The sequence below is a fragment of the Ursus americanus genome, chromosome 14 (genome assembly GCF_024610735.1).
Source record: "Ursus americanus isolate L20-20 chromosome 14, mUrsAme1.1.p, whole genome shotgun sequence".
Classification (NCBI taxonomy): Eukaryota; Metazoa; Chordata; class Mammalia; order Carnivora; family Ursidae; genus Ursus; species Ursus americanus.
This window is the reverse complement of record NC_142140.1, coordinates 28298425-28315163: the sequence shown is the minus strand read 5'-3', so window position 1 is coordinate 28315163 and position 16739 is coordinate 28298425. Positions and strand designations below refer to the sequence as shown.

The 16739-nt window shown below is 38.1% G+C and overlaps 1 protein-coding gene across 7 annotated transcripts in view; it reads left to right on the top strand.

Moving 5' to 3' along the window:
• Positions 1 to 12092, top strand: part of PTPRG (protein tyrosine phosphatase receptor type G) — a 684348-nt gene extending 672256 nt beyond the window's left edge. For all 7 annotated transcript variants that reach the window (XM_045807508.2, XM_045807506.2, XM_045807511.2 and 4 more), the window contains 2 exons: positions 6890 to 7025; positions 7574 to 12092. In XM_045807508.2, coding sequence (XP_045663464.2) covers positions 6890 to 7025; positions 7574 to 7720 — 283 coding nt within the window. In that variant the 3' untranslated portion in view covers positions 7721 to 12092. The remainder of the gene's footprint in view (positions 1 to 6889; positions 7026 to 7573) is intronic.
• The last annotated feature ends 4647 nt before the right edge of the window (positions 12093 to 16739 follow it).

The following is a 16739-nucleotide window of genomic DNA, read 5'->3' as shown; positions in this document are numbered from 1 at the left end:
GCAATTCTTATCACAGAATTAGAACAAATAATCCTAAAATTTGCATGCAACTACAAAACACCACTAACAGCCAAAGCAATTTTGAGAAAGAAGAACAAAGCTGGAGGTATCACAGTCCCTGATTTCAAACTATACTACAAAGCTGTAGTAATCAAAACAGTATGGTACTGACGCAAAAACAGACACCTAGATCAATGGAGCGGAATAAAGAGCCCAGAAATAAACCCACGCTTATATGATCAAGTAATCTACAACAAAGAAGGCAATAATATACAACGGGGAAAGACTATCTTTTCAATAAATGGTGCTGGGAAAACTAGACAGCTACATGCAAAAAATAAAAAGGCAAAAAAAAAAAAAAAACTGGACCACTTTCCTACACCATACACAAAAATAAACCCAAAATGGATTAAAGACCTAAATGTGAAACCCGAAACCATAGAAGTCCTAAAAGAAAACAGTGGCGGTGATCACTTGGACGTCAGCCTTAGCATTATTTTTCTGGATCTGTCTCCTCAGGCAGAGGAAACAAAAGCACAAATAAACAGTTGAGACTACATCAAACTACAGGACTTTTGCATAGTGAAGGAAACCAACAAAACAAAGGGCAGCCTCCTGAATAGGAGAAGACATTGGCAAATGATCTATCTGACAAGGAGCTAATATCCAAAATATATGAAGAACTCATAAAACTTAAAAAAAATAAATAACCTCAAAGTGGGCAGAGTACCTGAATCAAACTTCGTCCGAAGAAGATATCCAGAGGTGACCAAGAGACACGTGAAAAGGTGCTAAGTACCACTGATGATCAGGGAGAAGCAAATCAAAACCACAGTGATAGGTCACCTCGCACCAGTCAGAATGGCTAATACAAAAAGAGGAAGTTACGAGTGGTGAGAATGTAAAGAAAAGGGAATCCTTGTGCACTGTTTGTGGGAATATAAATTGGTGATAAAACCATACAGTGGTTCCTCAGAAAAGTAACGGGAATAGAAATAGTAATACCATGTGATCCAGTAATTCCACTTCTGGGTATTTATCAGAAGAAAACAAAAGCACTGATTGAAAAAGATGCAAGCACCCCTAGGTTTACTGTAGCATTATTTACAATAGCCACAATATGGAAGGAGACTTAAGTGTCCATAAATAGGTGCGTGGATAAAGAAGATGTGGTGTAGACATACAATGGAATATTACTCAGCCATAAAAAAAGAAGGCACTCTCATCATTTACAACCACATGAGTGGAACTAGAGGGTATTAGGCTAAGTGAAATAAGTCCTATAGAGACAAATACCACATAATTTCACATCTGTGTGGAATCTAAAAAGCATAAATAAACTCAAATACACAGCACGTACTGGTGGTTGTCAGAGGGCAGCAGGGAGATGGGCAAAACTGGTGAAGGGGATTATAGGTACAAACTTCCAGTTATAAGTAAATCACAGGGATGAAAAAGTACAGCATAGGGAATATCGTTAATAATACTGTAACAACTTCGGTCGCTACACTTATCTTGGTGAATATTTCATAATATGTATACTTATCAAATCACTAGGTTATACACCCGAAACTAATATAATATTGTATGCCAGCTATACTTCAGTGAAAAATAACGTACAGATGGCAACAACACAGCATTAAACTAAGTGCAGGACTGTCCACAACTACACAGATTGAAGCCAGGAAGCCAGCCCTGGCTGTAGTCAGATCCAGATCTATCATCAAACCCTGCTTAACACCGCCTCCCACTGGTTGTCACAGGAAGCACTCGCACTCATCTCACTCATTTTTTCAGACTGCATTTTTTTCTCATTCTTTATTTTTGAATATATTTTGAAGTACTTTATTTTCTCATTCACATCCAGAGTTTTAATTTCCTAAAATCCTGGGGAAGGCTTTTGTGTTGCTTTTATTCCCCTGGACTGATGAATTACTCAAGCTTTAACTCTGTTTTCCTTCGTGCCATAATGATTTCTAAGGGAAGCTTCACTTTCTTCATAGTGACAGGGTTATAACTCTAAATTTCATTCCGGATTATGATTTTTAAAACCTCTTAAAAGCAAAGGTAGAATAATTGTAATTATATGGAACAGTAAAAAGTATCTTAATTGGGCAGAGGTATATACACTGACAAAACAAGGAACCCCAATATGTTTTTAAATGAACATAGAGCACTTAAAAACATGACTTACGTCAGGAACTTAAAGTACTTTTATTTTCTTGAGGCACAGGCAAGGAAAGACGAAAATACATTTGGCTCTTTTCTTAACTGCGCTAAATAAACATTGCCTTCAATGGGCCCTTCGAGAAAGGCAAACAAACTACCAAAGCCAGTGTATTTATACACTATTCTTGTTTTATCTAGGTTATAAACTACTTGTATCACTTTCTCACCAAGTCCTTGTCGTTTGAAGTGCAAATCCATGAAACTCGACAATCATCCTTTGATCCTACTTATTCCTAAACTTCTGAGAATGGCCCTCCTGTTTTCATTATAATGCTTGGTATGGAGAAGATACTTAAATTATCCGTATAGTAGACTAATTTGACTTAGTTTCTAGTCATGTTTGAAATCTTACTGTGTAGGTACTTCCTTTTAGTTTAGATAGTTATTTAAGAGTGGCAAAATCTAGGAAAGGCAATTCAAGGAAAGGTCAGTGTCATCCTACAGGGAGTATACAATATATAATAAAATAATAAAATATGTAATACCTGACTTATCTATCTGAATGGCTATAGGATAGCTCTGAGAAAAAGATTAAGTGGGGGGAAAAGGGTCCTGAGTCTTACCAGTTTCACTAGAACAGAGTAAGCAAAGGTTGGATTTTATCCTACTGAAAAAAAAAAGTATAGATGATTTAAAAAAAACAAACACCTAGTTATGCTAAAATGAGAAGGTATACTCGTACAATTTAGAATGTGAGGAAAGCCAATATGATCAAATCAAGAACGACAACAACAAAATACAGTGAATCAGTTACTAGAGCAGTTATAAGAGAATTTAAAAATATATGCTCTGAGATCTAAAAGAAGACTGTGGCATGAATCAGAAACATGTTATTATTAAGCAGGAACAAATGAGAGTCTAAGAAATGGGAAAAAGAAGAGATGGGCTAGTAGTAGAATAGACAGGAATGAAATCAAACTCCATTACAGAAGCTAGGTGAGTTCTAACATATGTCTGAGAGGTGATCAATGTCCATGTTGAGAAAAGAGACTACAGAAGAATTAATGGCTGAGATTTTCTAAGAAGTGAATAAAGGGATGGGTAAAGTCTCATAAAACATACAATTCTGGAAAATGGTGAAGAAAAAAATTATGGAAGGCATAAAATAACATTGGGAAGGAAAAGATCTACCATTGATCTGTAGTTACATTAAAAATATTTGATAACTTAGGCTTGACAGTGTTTACATATTTTTAAAAATCCTTCTAATTCTTATATGAAAATATTAATTAAAAAAATACTTGGGATATGCTGCAACGTATATGGGAGAGGAAGTAGATGTGAAACAAGTTTGGCCATGAGCCCATGACCACTGGAACTGAGTAATGGCTACGTGAAGGGGACTGTGCTTGTCCACATTTGATGTTTTCTAATAATAAAAGGTTAAAAATAGAAATATTTTAAAGGAAATAAACACTTGAAAGTCTTTATACTAATAAATGTTGAAGAACTGAATAAACAGGTGAGCTCCCAAACTGTTAAGGTCCACCAAGTCCTCACCAGGCTACCCTCGAACAGTAACACAGAGGAAATTTAATGTAACCATGATTTAAAAAAAAAAAAAATGCTGGCACCAGAATGGAAAAGTATAGGGCAGTCCTACTTATTTTATTATGGGTGTAAAAATCTAAGTAAAATACTGTCAAATAAAATCCAGTGTGTTGGATTTTTTATCATGAAAAAGTAAGATTTACCCTAGGGCTTAGAAAGGTGGTTAAATGTTACCACTGTTCTCTCAAGTGAATGCAGGACATTAACGAATTTCTAGGAAAGTCAATAGATGTTGGAAAGTGCAGAATAAAATCACACTCACTCATGATCTCCCCCCCCCAAAAAAAAAACACTCTTAGCAAACTGAAAGTCAAAAGCCTCTTCTTTAACTTAATAAATGTTATTTATTGGAAGTCTACAGCAAACGTTTTTATTTAATACTAAAAACTTAGAAGCTTTACCATTAAAGAAAACAATATGATACCTCCTTGCAAATACCAGTTAGAATGCAGAACTATTAGGTTCTAGCCAATGCAATAAAAGCAAAAGATGTAAGAAATATGAAAGTTGAAGAGACAAAACTGATATTATCGGTAGACAAAATGTAGCCAACTTCCTAGAGAATCCGCCAGTTACTAGGAACTTAACTGCATGGCTGGATACAAGTTCACCATGTGAAAATCAGTAACTTTCCTATATATCAACCAAAACCAAGCAAGATGTCATAAAGAGAGGCCATTCTTAGAGGAGTAACAAACTCCCAACACCTACAAATTATCCTAAAATGAAAGTGGCAAAGACAATGAAGAAAACTATAAAATAAAATTGAAAACTACAAAAGACCTAAACAAAGGGAGAAAAGACCTCATGTTCATGAACAGAAAAACTCAAAAAGATGTTACTTTCTTCAGACCGGTGTGGGTGTGTGTGGGTGTGTGTGGGTGTGTGTGGGTGTGTGTGTGTGTATTCGGCACAAGCTAACCAAAATCCCAACAAAACTTGTATTTCTTGACAATCCAGTTTCAAAATTAATATAAAACAGGATGGGCAGTGATAGAGGGATAGAGGTATTTGGAAATGAGTATACAAATGAAAATAAAAATGTTTGAAGCACAAAAGAAAAGTGAAACAATGAATGTGGAGATAGCCAAGACTACTGTAGAAACTTGCTTTTTCAGATGTCAAGACTTACCAAAACCTTATGGGAATTAAGACAAATATGGGGAAGCACAAAAAACAGATTAAAGGGCCAGAGAGTTCAGAAACACACCTGCATGTATGAGGATTTAGCATATGATACAAAGGAAGCTCAAGTTAATGAGAAAAGATGAGACTATCCAATTTTAAAAAGTAGTTATCCATGGGAAAAATAACTAAAATGAGACCTTTACCTTACATCAAAATAAGATTCAGACGAATTAAACAATGAAATGTAAAAATATACAGAAAAATGTAGGAGAATTTCTTAGAATGCTGGGTTAGAAAAAGCATTCTCAAGATTCCAATAAAGCTCAAAATAAAAGATTGATCAATTTGATTATGTGTAAACTATACTTCAGTTTAACAAAAACGCCTACAAACCATGTTAAGAGAAACTAGAGGCTGGAAAAAAATATCTATAACCTATCCTACAAATAAAAGAGACAAAGCTAAGAAAAATGGCCAAAGTATATTAATAAACAATTTCAGAAGAGGAACTACAGAGATGGGCCATAAACCCAGAAGATTCCCCACCTCCCTGGTAATAGAGAAAATGCAAATTAAAACAAAATTAGCTATGATTTTTCACCCATCAAATTAGCAGAAGCGTGTCTACTTTAAAATGATGAGAGGCGCACCTGGGTGGCTCGGTCCAGTAAGTGTCTGCCTTTGGCTCAGGCCATGATCTTGGGGTCCTGGGATCAAGCCCCGAGTCGGGCTCCCTACTCAGTGGGGAGTCTGCTTCTCCCTCTATATTTCTGTCTCTCTCTCTAATAAATAAATCTTTTTAAAAAATGATGAAAAGCAAGTATTCCCATGCTGGGAGAGAGAAACAGGTAACAACCACTAGGAGAGCAATATCCAGGATCTTTGAAACTAAAGATGGGTGTATCTGTGACCTAGTTCTCCTACTCACAGTACTTCTGCTGATGCACACAAGATACGAACAACGTAAGTGCCCATCTGCAGGGAAGAGAGTACATCCAGTATGCATGCAGCCCACGAAGTCATGAATTGGACCAAAATGTACCGACACACCAAACTCTGGGCGGCTGGACCTAAATGTATAACAAGTTTTACCCTTTCGATAGGTTACCTCTCCCGTTGGAGACTCTGGGCTTTCTGTATTACAGATGTTTGACATCTGTAATAGTTTAATTTTACGTAACAATAAGCTGAAACTGCACATTTGACAGTGTTTAACAGAATAGTGAGCACAGGGTATAAAACTCTAGTTTCATTTCTCCCAGCATCACCACCTGGAACAATTCATTTATTCCTCTGTTTTCTCATCACTGATATGCCACCACGGGTTCCTGGAAAAAATGGGGTTGCCAACCTAGCCTGATGAGGAAGTCTACCCTTCTAAGTGTGTGTGTGTGTATGAGAGAAAGAGTATGTGCCATATTTTTTCCAAGACTTTTATTGAAGGTATTCTTACTGGCAAAGTTCCACTTCAGTGCCAAAAATAATTACCTAATATGAAATTCATGTTGAAAATTTTCAGACTGCACTTTGAGCCCTAGAGTTCCATTCTGGAATTTTAATTTAGCTGTTTGGGACAGTTAAAAAAATCTTTTTCAGATCCTTTCACCACCTCTACTCATCCAGGAGCCTGGGGTTAGGCCCCTCATATTTTTTTTCCTATGATGTCCCCCACCTCATCCCCACATTATGTCTTCTGTAGCCATTCCCAGTCTAACAGTGAACCTCTCATTTCCTCTGGGATAGCAAGCTGAGCATCTGATAAGCCAGTCTGGGCGATTTCACATACATGAACGAATGTCACCTTTACGCTAGCCTCCACCTCTCTCCCCCTGGTCAGCATTTCACTCATTTCAAGAAGAGATGTCTGTGCAGTCTACATAGCTTCTGTGCAAATATATGACATGAATTTCATTCCAAAAATTCAATCCCTTAGAAAGTCTGAAATAGCATCTTTTTTTTTTTTCTTTTCCTCCTCTCCAAGGTATGGAGCAGTTTCAGCAGGAATGTTGTGTGCCCTGACCACCCTGTCCCAGCAACTGGAGAATGAAAATGCCGTGGATGTTTTCCAGGTTGCAAAAATGATTAATCTTATGAGGCCTGGAGTATTCACAGACATTGTAAGTACTTTGTTTCTTTGTGAAACCTTTTCTATCATCAGCTGAAACCCAGGCTCGCACTTGAATGAGAGCACTGGTTGTCACCTGGGGATGGTTTCGCCCCCCAGGGGATGTTGGGCAATGTCTAGAGACTTTTTGGTTGTAGGAAAGTGCCCTGGAACCTGCCCAGAGATACTGCTAAACCTCTTGCAATGCATCAGACAGATCTGTCCAGCAAAGAATGGTCTGCCTCAGAACGTCAGTAATGCTGAGGTAGAGAAACTCCGCTTTCTAGACTATGGTACTCTCCAGTTACAACATACAGATGTTGTATGATCTTAATCCACTGTCAACAGAATTAGTTCCAAACTAACAACGATCAAAGTGACATGCCGAATGCATAGGTCTTGATTATAAAGGCTCCAAGTCATTGTTTAAAAGTTCCTTAGCATAAACGTACATCCTTGTTTTTTACAATCACGTTTTTAATTGGTCTTGCTACCTTAGCTACCTTAGATGAAACGACTCAGCTCTTCTTTGTCTCAGATGATCTTCCTCTTGTTTTTCAGGAACAATACCAGTTTGTCTATAAAGCAATGCTCAGCTTGGTCAGCACTAAAGAAAATGGAAATGGTCCCATGACAGTGGACAAAAATGGTGCTGTTCTCATTGCAGATGAATCAGACCCTGCCGAGAGCATGGAATCTCTGGTGTGATTGGAATCCCGAAAGGGCGCTTAATTTGTAAAACTTCTGAAGACTGAGAACTTTTTTGAGGCCTTTTTTGCCAGACTCTAGGTTATACAATAACCCAGTTACTTTTTTACACTGATAAAAGTTTTGATATTTATTTTTTGCCATTTTATGTCTTAATGGTATCCTACTGAGCATTTGCACCTCTGTTCATTTCACACAGTGAAACGCAGTTTTCCCTAGTTTGCACTATATGATCAGTGTTACTGCCTATAATCTAATACTAAAGCAAGCCCTGATGTGACATTCCATGACAACATACATGCTACTTTTTTAGTTCAGTACAGTGAAGGTCTTTGTTATGACAGTGGATCTTGGTTTTATTATTTTATTATTATTATTATTGCTAAAGCAGTTGCACCCTCCTAGCAGGCAATGCTGAGCTTTTCCTCACTCCTCTCCTATTTTTTTCAGGCACTGCTCCATACTGTCTGCCTTCTGTATTTTAATGGAGTGGATGGGCATTGTTTTCTTTTAAGGAGTAGCAGGTTCCTGAGAGCTACTAAGACAGTCTGTCAACCTCATGGCCTTGAAACAGTTCCATTTATGATGGTGAAGGTATCCATTAAGAAATTAGAAGGCTTTAAGAGCTTTATGTGAACATCACTTATTAGTTAAAGTTATATTCATAGCCTAAAAAAATGCCCAACTGTGTCAAAATAAAGGATATCTCTGTATTACGGTTTTCACAGTAGCTATGTGAACGGTGTGTGTTATTTCCATCTTGACCCTCTGAAATAGCTACACCCTCCAAGGAGGGCTACCTTTTACAGTAGAGATACGGCAATATTTTACACATCTCACCTATTTCTTCTTTAGTAACTCTCCGTTCATGCTTCTTGGTTTCTAATACCACACCTCATGGCAGGTAGAATAATGAAAATTTCTGCAGGTGTGTAGTTTTGAAATTAGTCCTCTAAAATATCCCTATTACTCGTATAGCTATCTAATAAAAACTACCTATCTAGTTAACATTCTTTTCTTCCCTTTTTTGCCAAATGTTTCCTGATAAATCCCATAATTACATATATTCTTCTACTTAGGATAAAAGTGAAAATGCTGGATTAGCAAAAGTCTTGGGATAGATTCCCACACGTGAATAAGTCTGATTCGGAGAGAGGATATCAGACACTTAAGAAGGGGAGATCAACATTCTCAAATAGATTGTAAAAGGAGGAGATGGCTTTGTGTGCTTTTGTGTTCTAGAGCCCCAAGAACAGACACACTTCACTCAGAGAGGCTGATAATCATGACACACAACCCAAGGAAGTCATTTGATCTAGCCTCTGGAGCCATTTACCCTGCCATAACTACATGATTGGGAAATTAGGAGCATTAATAAGAAATTTCAATTCAGTTAGAAAAATAAGCTCCTACTGAGATCTGTTCTTCTGTTGCGTATTTGCATTTGAAGGATAACTGCTGTTAGAAGTGAAATCATCACCAGAACTGGGCCTGTCACGAAGAAAAGGGTTTTGGTTAATTTTTATGTCAATAAACTTTAACAAAAAAATCCATACTGGCTACTATCATAGTATCCGGGTAGGCTCTGGAACATTAATGGTGACCAGTGCTGAGGTTCTGCTGACCTTAAGTTGGCTGTCCGTGAAGTTTGTCAGAGTGGTGCTGTGGAACCAAAGCTGCTAAGGAGAGGCTACAGGCCCAAGTTTGGGGATTCCAGTGCACAGGCCAGGTTGATGGAGTTTTCGTCAACTGTGTAACCGGCCAGGGTTAATCTCATGTTTTCATCACAGAAATTCTGCAACACGGAAAACAGTCCATTGTTCATGAACCGTGTAGGTGAGGCTTAAGAAAAGGTGTGCAAGTGAGCAGTCTGCAGAATGGCATGTGCTAGAGGAAAGCACCACCTCTGCAGCCCCTCTGCTATCACAGGTAATACCAGGAAGCTCTACTGAACACCGGAGGAAACAAGCTCGAACACAGGAACACCACCACTGCCAGAGGCCGAGGGGAAGCAGGAAGGACAAGGTTTCAGATCATGGCAAGAGCCAGATCATTGCAGTCCATTAAGCAGATTACACTTCATTTATACATCGATAGGAGTGAACTCTTTTTAGTAGTTGGCACAGATTGGACTTTTGGGGCTCCTGGTCCTTTGGTAATTTTTTCTTCTACAAGTGAATGTTGGTTGGAAAACACAGGTGTTTCCTTCTGTGCTATTTACAGCGGGCTCCAGTCATGGAAAGGCATAGGTTCCAACACAATTCTGTGACCATTCCTGACACAGGGATCATAGTCATGATAAAAGAAAGATAGCTAGTAAATAGAAACATTTAAAAGGATGGTTTGAAGTTCTCTAAGTATGTGTCCACAGTGGTCTTAAACTAGTCTACACATCCTGACACACTGAAATCTGAGCAAATGCTGTCTGCCCGTCTTGCCAAAGTGGTCCAAACACACTTCAACGAGGACAGTTCTATCCAGCAGTTCCTCACTTTCCCCAGAGAGCGTATCCTGAATGGTATTCTTCATTTGTGATGGACATTAATATTCTTCCATCTTTCCAGAGGCAGAGTTTCAAAGATGGTGTTTTCTTTGAGACATAAACACACTGCTTAACTACACAAGGTTATTACCACTTGCACTCAGGGGGAAGGGATACAGCTATTGCAGACTAACATGTGCTATCTTATAAAATAAGCTTATAGGGTGTATAGATTTAGCTCTAGGTGAACAAAATGCACACATCATACAATACTGAGTTGCAGTGATCAGACCAAGTGGCCATGGTGGGCATCAGAGAGGACCTGTATTGCCACCAGGAGAATGCTTGCATCCAAGAGCCACTTCATCTTTTATATATGTGTGTGTGTTAAAAAAAAATTACTTCTGAATTTCAAGAATAAGATAAATTGAACCGGTTTTCCTAAATTTTTATGCCTTGGAGCTTTTAGAGTCTATTTCAAGTTGAAGAGTCCAGCATGGTCAAAGAAGGTTATGGTGTTCAAGGTCTGGCTGTTGGAAATTTTAGCCCAGAGTGACATATACCGAAATCAACAAATAACCTTAATTATTTTATAATGACACAGCACAACTGCCTTGTTATAAATTTTTTCTTAAATGCATATGTACTATATTTAAAAATTAAAGTATAGATACCAATTTACCAAAGATACATATTACTAATTCTAAGCAAAAAATAAACCCAAACTCATCACAATTTAAGAAATAATAATCAAGATTGTAGTTTGTCTTAAGAATTTAGCAGTTATACTGGAAAATGCATTTTCGACTCCTGTGTTCTGAAGTTTATGTTCAAATGGTGCCAGTGAATTTTTATATGAAGGGAAAATGCCTGCTTTTTTTTTTTTAACAGCTATAATTTCACTTACCCCTTTGCGCTTTCCCTTAGTTGCCATTAACATGCAGTACTGGCTTTAACTTATCTCTAGAAAGAAGGCATGCTACAAATAGGAAGGAATTGTAATAGTATTTGGCCTCTACTTTGTCTTAGCTGTTAAACTGTTTTTAGTATTTTTGTTAAATATTTGCAAAGGGAAGCATTTTCTACAGAGGATAATTAATTTCAAGAAAAATATCTTGAGTTTTAAGAAATAAACATCTCCAGAAAAGGAGACAGCCGATTTTATAAAATGTTGCAACTCTCCAACATTTGGGGTAGTGACTCCTTTTTTGTTAGGACATTTGAAACTAGCAAGCAGCCATTGTTTCTAAAAAAGAAAAAAGAAAAAAAAACCTCAGCCTTCATGTTAATTCATGTTTCTTTCACTTCATTTTGAAATAGCTAAAATCATTAAACCTGTAAATATTTTGTTGCTTGGATAAGCATCTTCTGGGAACTTTGTATCTATGGTATATAATCATAGAATTTTATATTTTCATATAAAGCTAATTTTTTTCTAGTTTCAACTCCGTCATAGTTTTGTTTTGTTTTGGTTCGGTTCGGTTTGGTTTGGTTTTTTGGGGGTTTTTTTGTGGTGGATATGTGAATTCAACTTTCTGTGTATTGAAGTAGCAAGAATCATCTTTGCATTCCAAAAGATCCAACCTGTGTAATTTCTTTCAGGCAGTGATTGTGAAAATTGGGTTTTCTTTAATTCCATCGACCATTTGTGCAATAGGAATTAGACATAATTAGTCACTGAATACACTCGTTACATTGACCCATTTGAAAAAAAGTGGTTGGTTTTTGGTTTTGTTTTTTTTTTAATTTGTTCAGGGGGGAGGGGTTTTGTAACCTGAAATTTTTCCCTTTTTTCTTCTGTTTAAAACTATATCAAATCATTCTATTATAGTGTTATTTAATATGTAAATTGTATTGCTATACATAAAATAAAGTATGGTTTTTGATGTATTCATTAGTGCTGAGCATTTCTATGAAAATATGTCTAATAAAATTCGGTTACTAGTCTCCCTTAACAGATCACATTTACACCTGCCAGCTCTTTGTCTTAGTTTTCATGGTAGTAAAAGTAATGTTAAGAGTATCTTTACATAGGCAGCAAACCAGAAAGAAATGTCTTTTCTGAGTTCTTCCATCTTTAAAGAATGAAGAATGACAAAGTTTTACCTACCTATGGACTCAAACCTTATTTACATTATGAACCTGCTAAGTTATAAGCAGAATTACTAATTTCTCCAGTCTATCAACTAGATTTATAGCCACTTCTCCCTCTTAATTATTTATCATGCTGGATGAAGGATGTATCCTGCCAAGACGACAGGAGAATCTATGAGATGTATGTAGGACCACTACAATGGCTTCTACTTACAAGCAATTTTGACATTTCCAAACAGGGAGGGTCTCAAACTTTGCAGCTTGGGCCCCTTCTCTGTGAACTTTCAGTAGGCTCGCATCAAGAGTTCAATTCTTACTGCCAGGGCCCCAGTTTTTCTTTCCACGGGGATGAAGAGCTTACATTTCATTGTCCTGAGTAACTGGGAATTTAAGAAACAGTATTAATCTAATCTATTCTATCTCTATCTCTTAGACCAATTCCAGCAAAAAAAATAACAAATCTCTCTGATGATAAACACTACTCTTCCCCAGATTACATCCACAAAGACTCAATACTCTGTATCACAGAGCACAGCACAAACTGATGGCCCACAGATTGTATTCATCCACAGATAGATGGTATTTGGTCCATAATTTTAAAAATTCACATTAGCTACCTACCAACATCTTAAGAAATAGACACTTTCACATTAAGATTCAGATTTGAAACTCCTTTCAAAAATGTGGACAATGTTAACACAGCAGGCTCACGTTCTCACCTGGCACTAACAAGGTGGAGAGGAATCACGGTTACCCCTTTTAGGGGATGCTTGTACTCTCCAGTTCACCAGAGTCCTCCCCATCTCTCCTGTCACCTTATGTCTGCCCCCTGTCAGCCATTTAAATAACCTGCCTGGATTCTATGAGCAGTTGCATAAGAATTTTTTAGGTCATCTTCCATCATTAAAATGCTAAGAAGCCAGCATGGGCAAAGGGGGCTTCCACGTTCCTAATTATTTCTAATTCCACCCAAGGTGGCTCCATGCAGAAGCAGTTATAAGTGTTCAAAATAGTTAACCAAATTAATTCTCTACTACATGATTTTTACGGTCCAGAATAGAAAAGACAAAGAAGCCTCATTTCTGCTACCAAGAATGGGGTAAAGAAACAAGAATGCAAAAAGCTACTGCAAAAACTCCCATTTTCTAACAGTTAAAATTCAGATCCTTAAGGGGCGCTTGGGTGGCTCAGTTGTTAAGCGTTTGCCTTCGGCTCAGGGTGTGATCCCAGGGTCCAAGGATTGAGCCCCGCATCAGGCTTCCTGCTCCGCTGGGAGCCTGCTTCTTCCTCTCCCACTCCCCCTGCTTGTGTTCCCTCTCTTGCTGGCTTTCTGTCTCTCTGTCAAATAAATAAATAAAATCTTTAAAAAAAAAATTTTTTTTTAATTCAGATGGTTAAGAACTTTAAGATTTAGCAACAAGTTACTAGTAACGATGCCTAGATTCAGAGACGGGATTAAGGACGTTGGCTTTATATTTATGGCTGTGTTGGTAAGAGAGCATAAAGGCACTAGCAAATAAGAACTAGAAGTTGGGGACTGGCAAGGTAAAATTGGCTTTTGCGATTATGAAGTTTGGCAAGAACGATAATCAGAAAAGAAAGAAAGATAATTAGCAGTTTATCTGAACCTAACGATGACATTATGTTGCTCAAAAATTGAAAAATAGGAAATTAACTTTATCTGATTTATGGTAATTTGAAAAGCATTTGACTTGAATAGTTCCTGGCCTATAAACTAATTATCTTCCTTCCCTTCCCCACACTCTACTTCTGCAAAGCATAAAGTCAGACTTCATGGCAAGAGCCAGTGGGCCTTGCAAAGCTTAGGCGAACATTCTAAATTGTAGATTAAATAAATTTAGCATTCTGTTAAAATTCATCCCAAAAGCATTTGCTCAATGTCTATCACAGGGCACATGTTAGTTATACCCTGTACAGAATGTAAAGTTGTTGGCAGAGGCATTTCAAGTCAGATGAGGCAAAAGTTACAACTTAATCCTAAAAACTCATTCTTCAGTTTACTCAAAAATACTTATTTGGCTCTATCATAGAGATGGAGTACAAAAGACAATTATGCAACACTGTTAGCAAAGCAGTAAAATCTGTAACCACGGACTCCCTAACTTATACACTGCTCACGCAACTCTATTTTATATTAAACTTGCCTCTGGAACTTAGCATTTTCCCACAGGGGAAAAAAATGTTAAAGAATAAGGACTATAGGGGTGCGTGGGTGGCTCAATTGGTTAAGCGTCTGCCTTCTGCTCTGGTCATAATCCCAGGGTCCTGGGATCAAGGCCCACATCGGGCTACCTGCTCAACGGGGAACCTGATTCTCCCTCTCCCTTTGCCTGCCGCTCCCCTCTCCTTGATTGTGCTCTCTCCCTCTCTCTCTCTCTCTCTCTCTCTCTCTCTCTCGCGCGCGCGCGCTCTCAAATGAATAAATTTTAGAAATCTTAAAAAAAAAAAAAAAAGAGTAAGAACTACAAACAGCCAAAGGGTCCAGTCAAGGTTGTCACTGACAGACAGTGACTGGGGGCTAGTTGCTTGACTTCTCAACATGCCATTTTCCTCACCTGTACAACAGAGAAATCAATGTTTACCTCCCAGGACTTGCTGTGAGGAGTGAATGAGATGCACGCAAAGCCCTTGGGACGGTAAATTACATTAGCCATTATAATGATCCTATCACCTAGCTTTATTTTTTTTTTTATTGCTTAGCAGAATTTGTCACTCATGAAACAAAATGTCAACAACCTGAGCTTACCCAATTAAATAGTAATACTGGGAAATTTCCTTCACTGATGAGGACGCGCACCTCCTCCAAGCAGATCCAAGGGAGGGATGCGGAGATGAACGTGAACAATGAGAGTAGCCCACGTATCCTACAGTCCAGAAACAAGAGTGCCAGAAGCAGGGAATGAACACATGTACACAGTGCCCCATATGCTGAATATTTCTCTTCTAATGGTTTAAATCTCTCAGTGCATTCTAAGAACTTCTTTTAGAAAAAGCTCCATAGTTTGAGAAAAGTCCAACATATTAGTTGCTGTCAAACCCCAGTACAGACTACTCCATAGCACTGTGATAAAGACGAACATTTCTACACTAGCAACAATGCCCTATCTCAACTCCAAACCCTATAAACTCATATGAAAGTGATCATTCCTTTTTCCTCAGCCAATTTTTATCTTCCATAGCTCTCGCTACTTTCAATATATCGCTCTCATTATCAACCCTCATCTTCCCTCGCCCTAGACCACAGTTGGCCTCTTTAGCCACTGACAACTGTACTGTGAAGAAAGGGCCATAAATTAGAGACATTTCCTGATTTGGTAACAGAGTCTTAAAGCGTATTGAGTATTATTTCAGAGTATCACCCTACATAAATAAGCTTGTTTCCTCTGCCAAAACTTTGTTGATTATTGAAGGAAGAAACATCAGGATGAATTATGATTTTTTTAATATTACAACTTTTGGTGCTTTAGCAATACATTAAAATATATATTCTGATAGGGGCACCTGGGTGGTACAGCTGGTTAAGTATCCAACTCTTGGTTTCTGCTGGTCCTGATCTCAGGGTCATGAAATCAGGCCCCCTGTCGGGCTCTGAGCTCAGCACAGCATCTGCTTGAGATTCTCTATCTCTGCCCCTCCCCCACCAGCCTCTCTCTAAAATAATTAAATCTTTAAAATATATATGTATATTCTGATAGCTAACATTTTCATAACTCGTACAGCCTAAAAATGTTTCAAAATTGGTCATTTAAAAAATAGTATAGATTGGGATGTTATAATGGGATCCTAGGTATGAAACATTTTTCATGGAAGGCTGCACATTAATCATGTGAACTTAAGCTCAATTTATTGATACTCACTACTTATTAAGACACCTCTTGTTGGGAGTAAATTCTCACATTGCTTAAGAATATTCAAACTGGGGCGCCTGGGTAGCGCAGTTGTTGGGCGTCTGCCTTTGGCTCAGGGCGTGATCCCGGTGTTCTGGGATCGAGTCCCACATCGGGCTCCTCCGCTGGGGAGCCTGCTTCTTCCTCTCCCACTCCTGTGCTGTGTTCCCTCTCTCGCTGGCTGTCTCTCTACCACATAAATAAATAAAATCTTTAAAAAAAAAAAAAGATTAAAAAAAAAAAAAAAAAGAATATTCAAACTGGGGGCACCTGGGTAGCTTAGTTGGTAGAGAATCCAACTCCTGATCTCGGCGTTGTAAGTTTGAACCCCACATTGGGTGTACTTAAAAAGTAACAATCTTTAGGGAAAAAAAAAAAAAAAAAAGAGTGGTGCCTGGGTAGCTCAGTTAGTTGAGCCTCCAAATCTTGGCTGCAGCTCCCAATCTCAGGGTCGTGAGATTGAGCCCTGTGTAGGGCTCCAGGCTGAGCGTGGAGCCTGCTGAGGAATCTCTCTCTCCCTCTCTCTCTGTCCTTC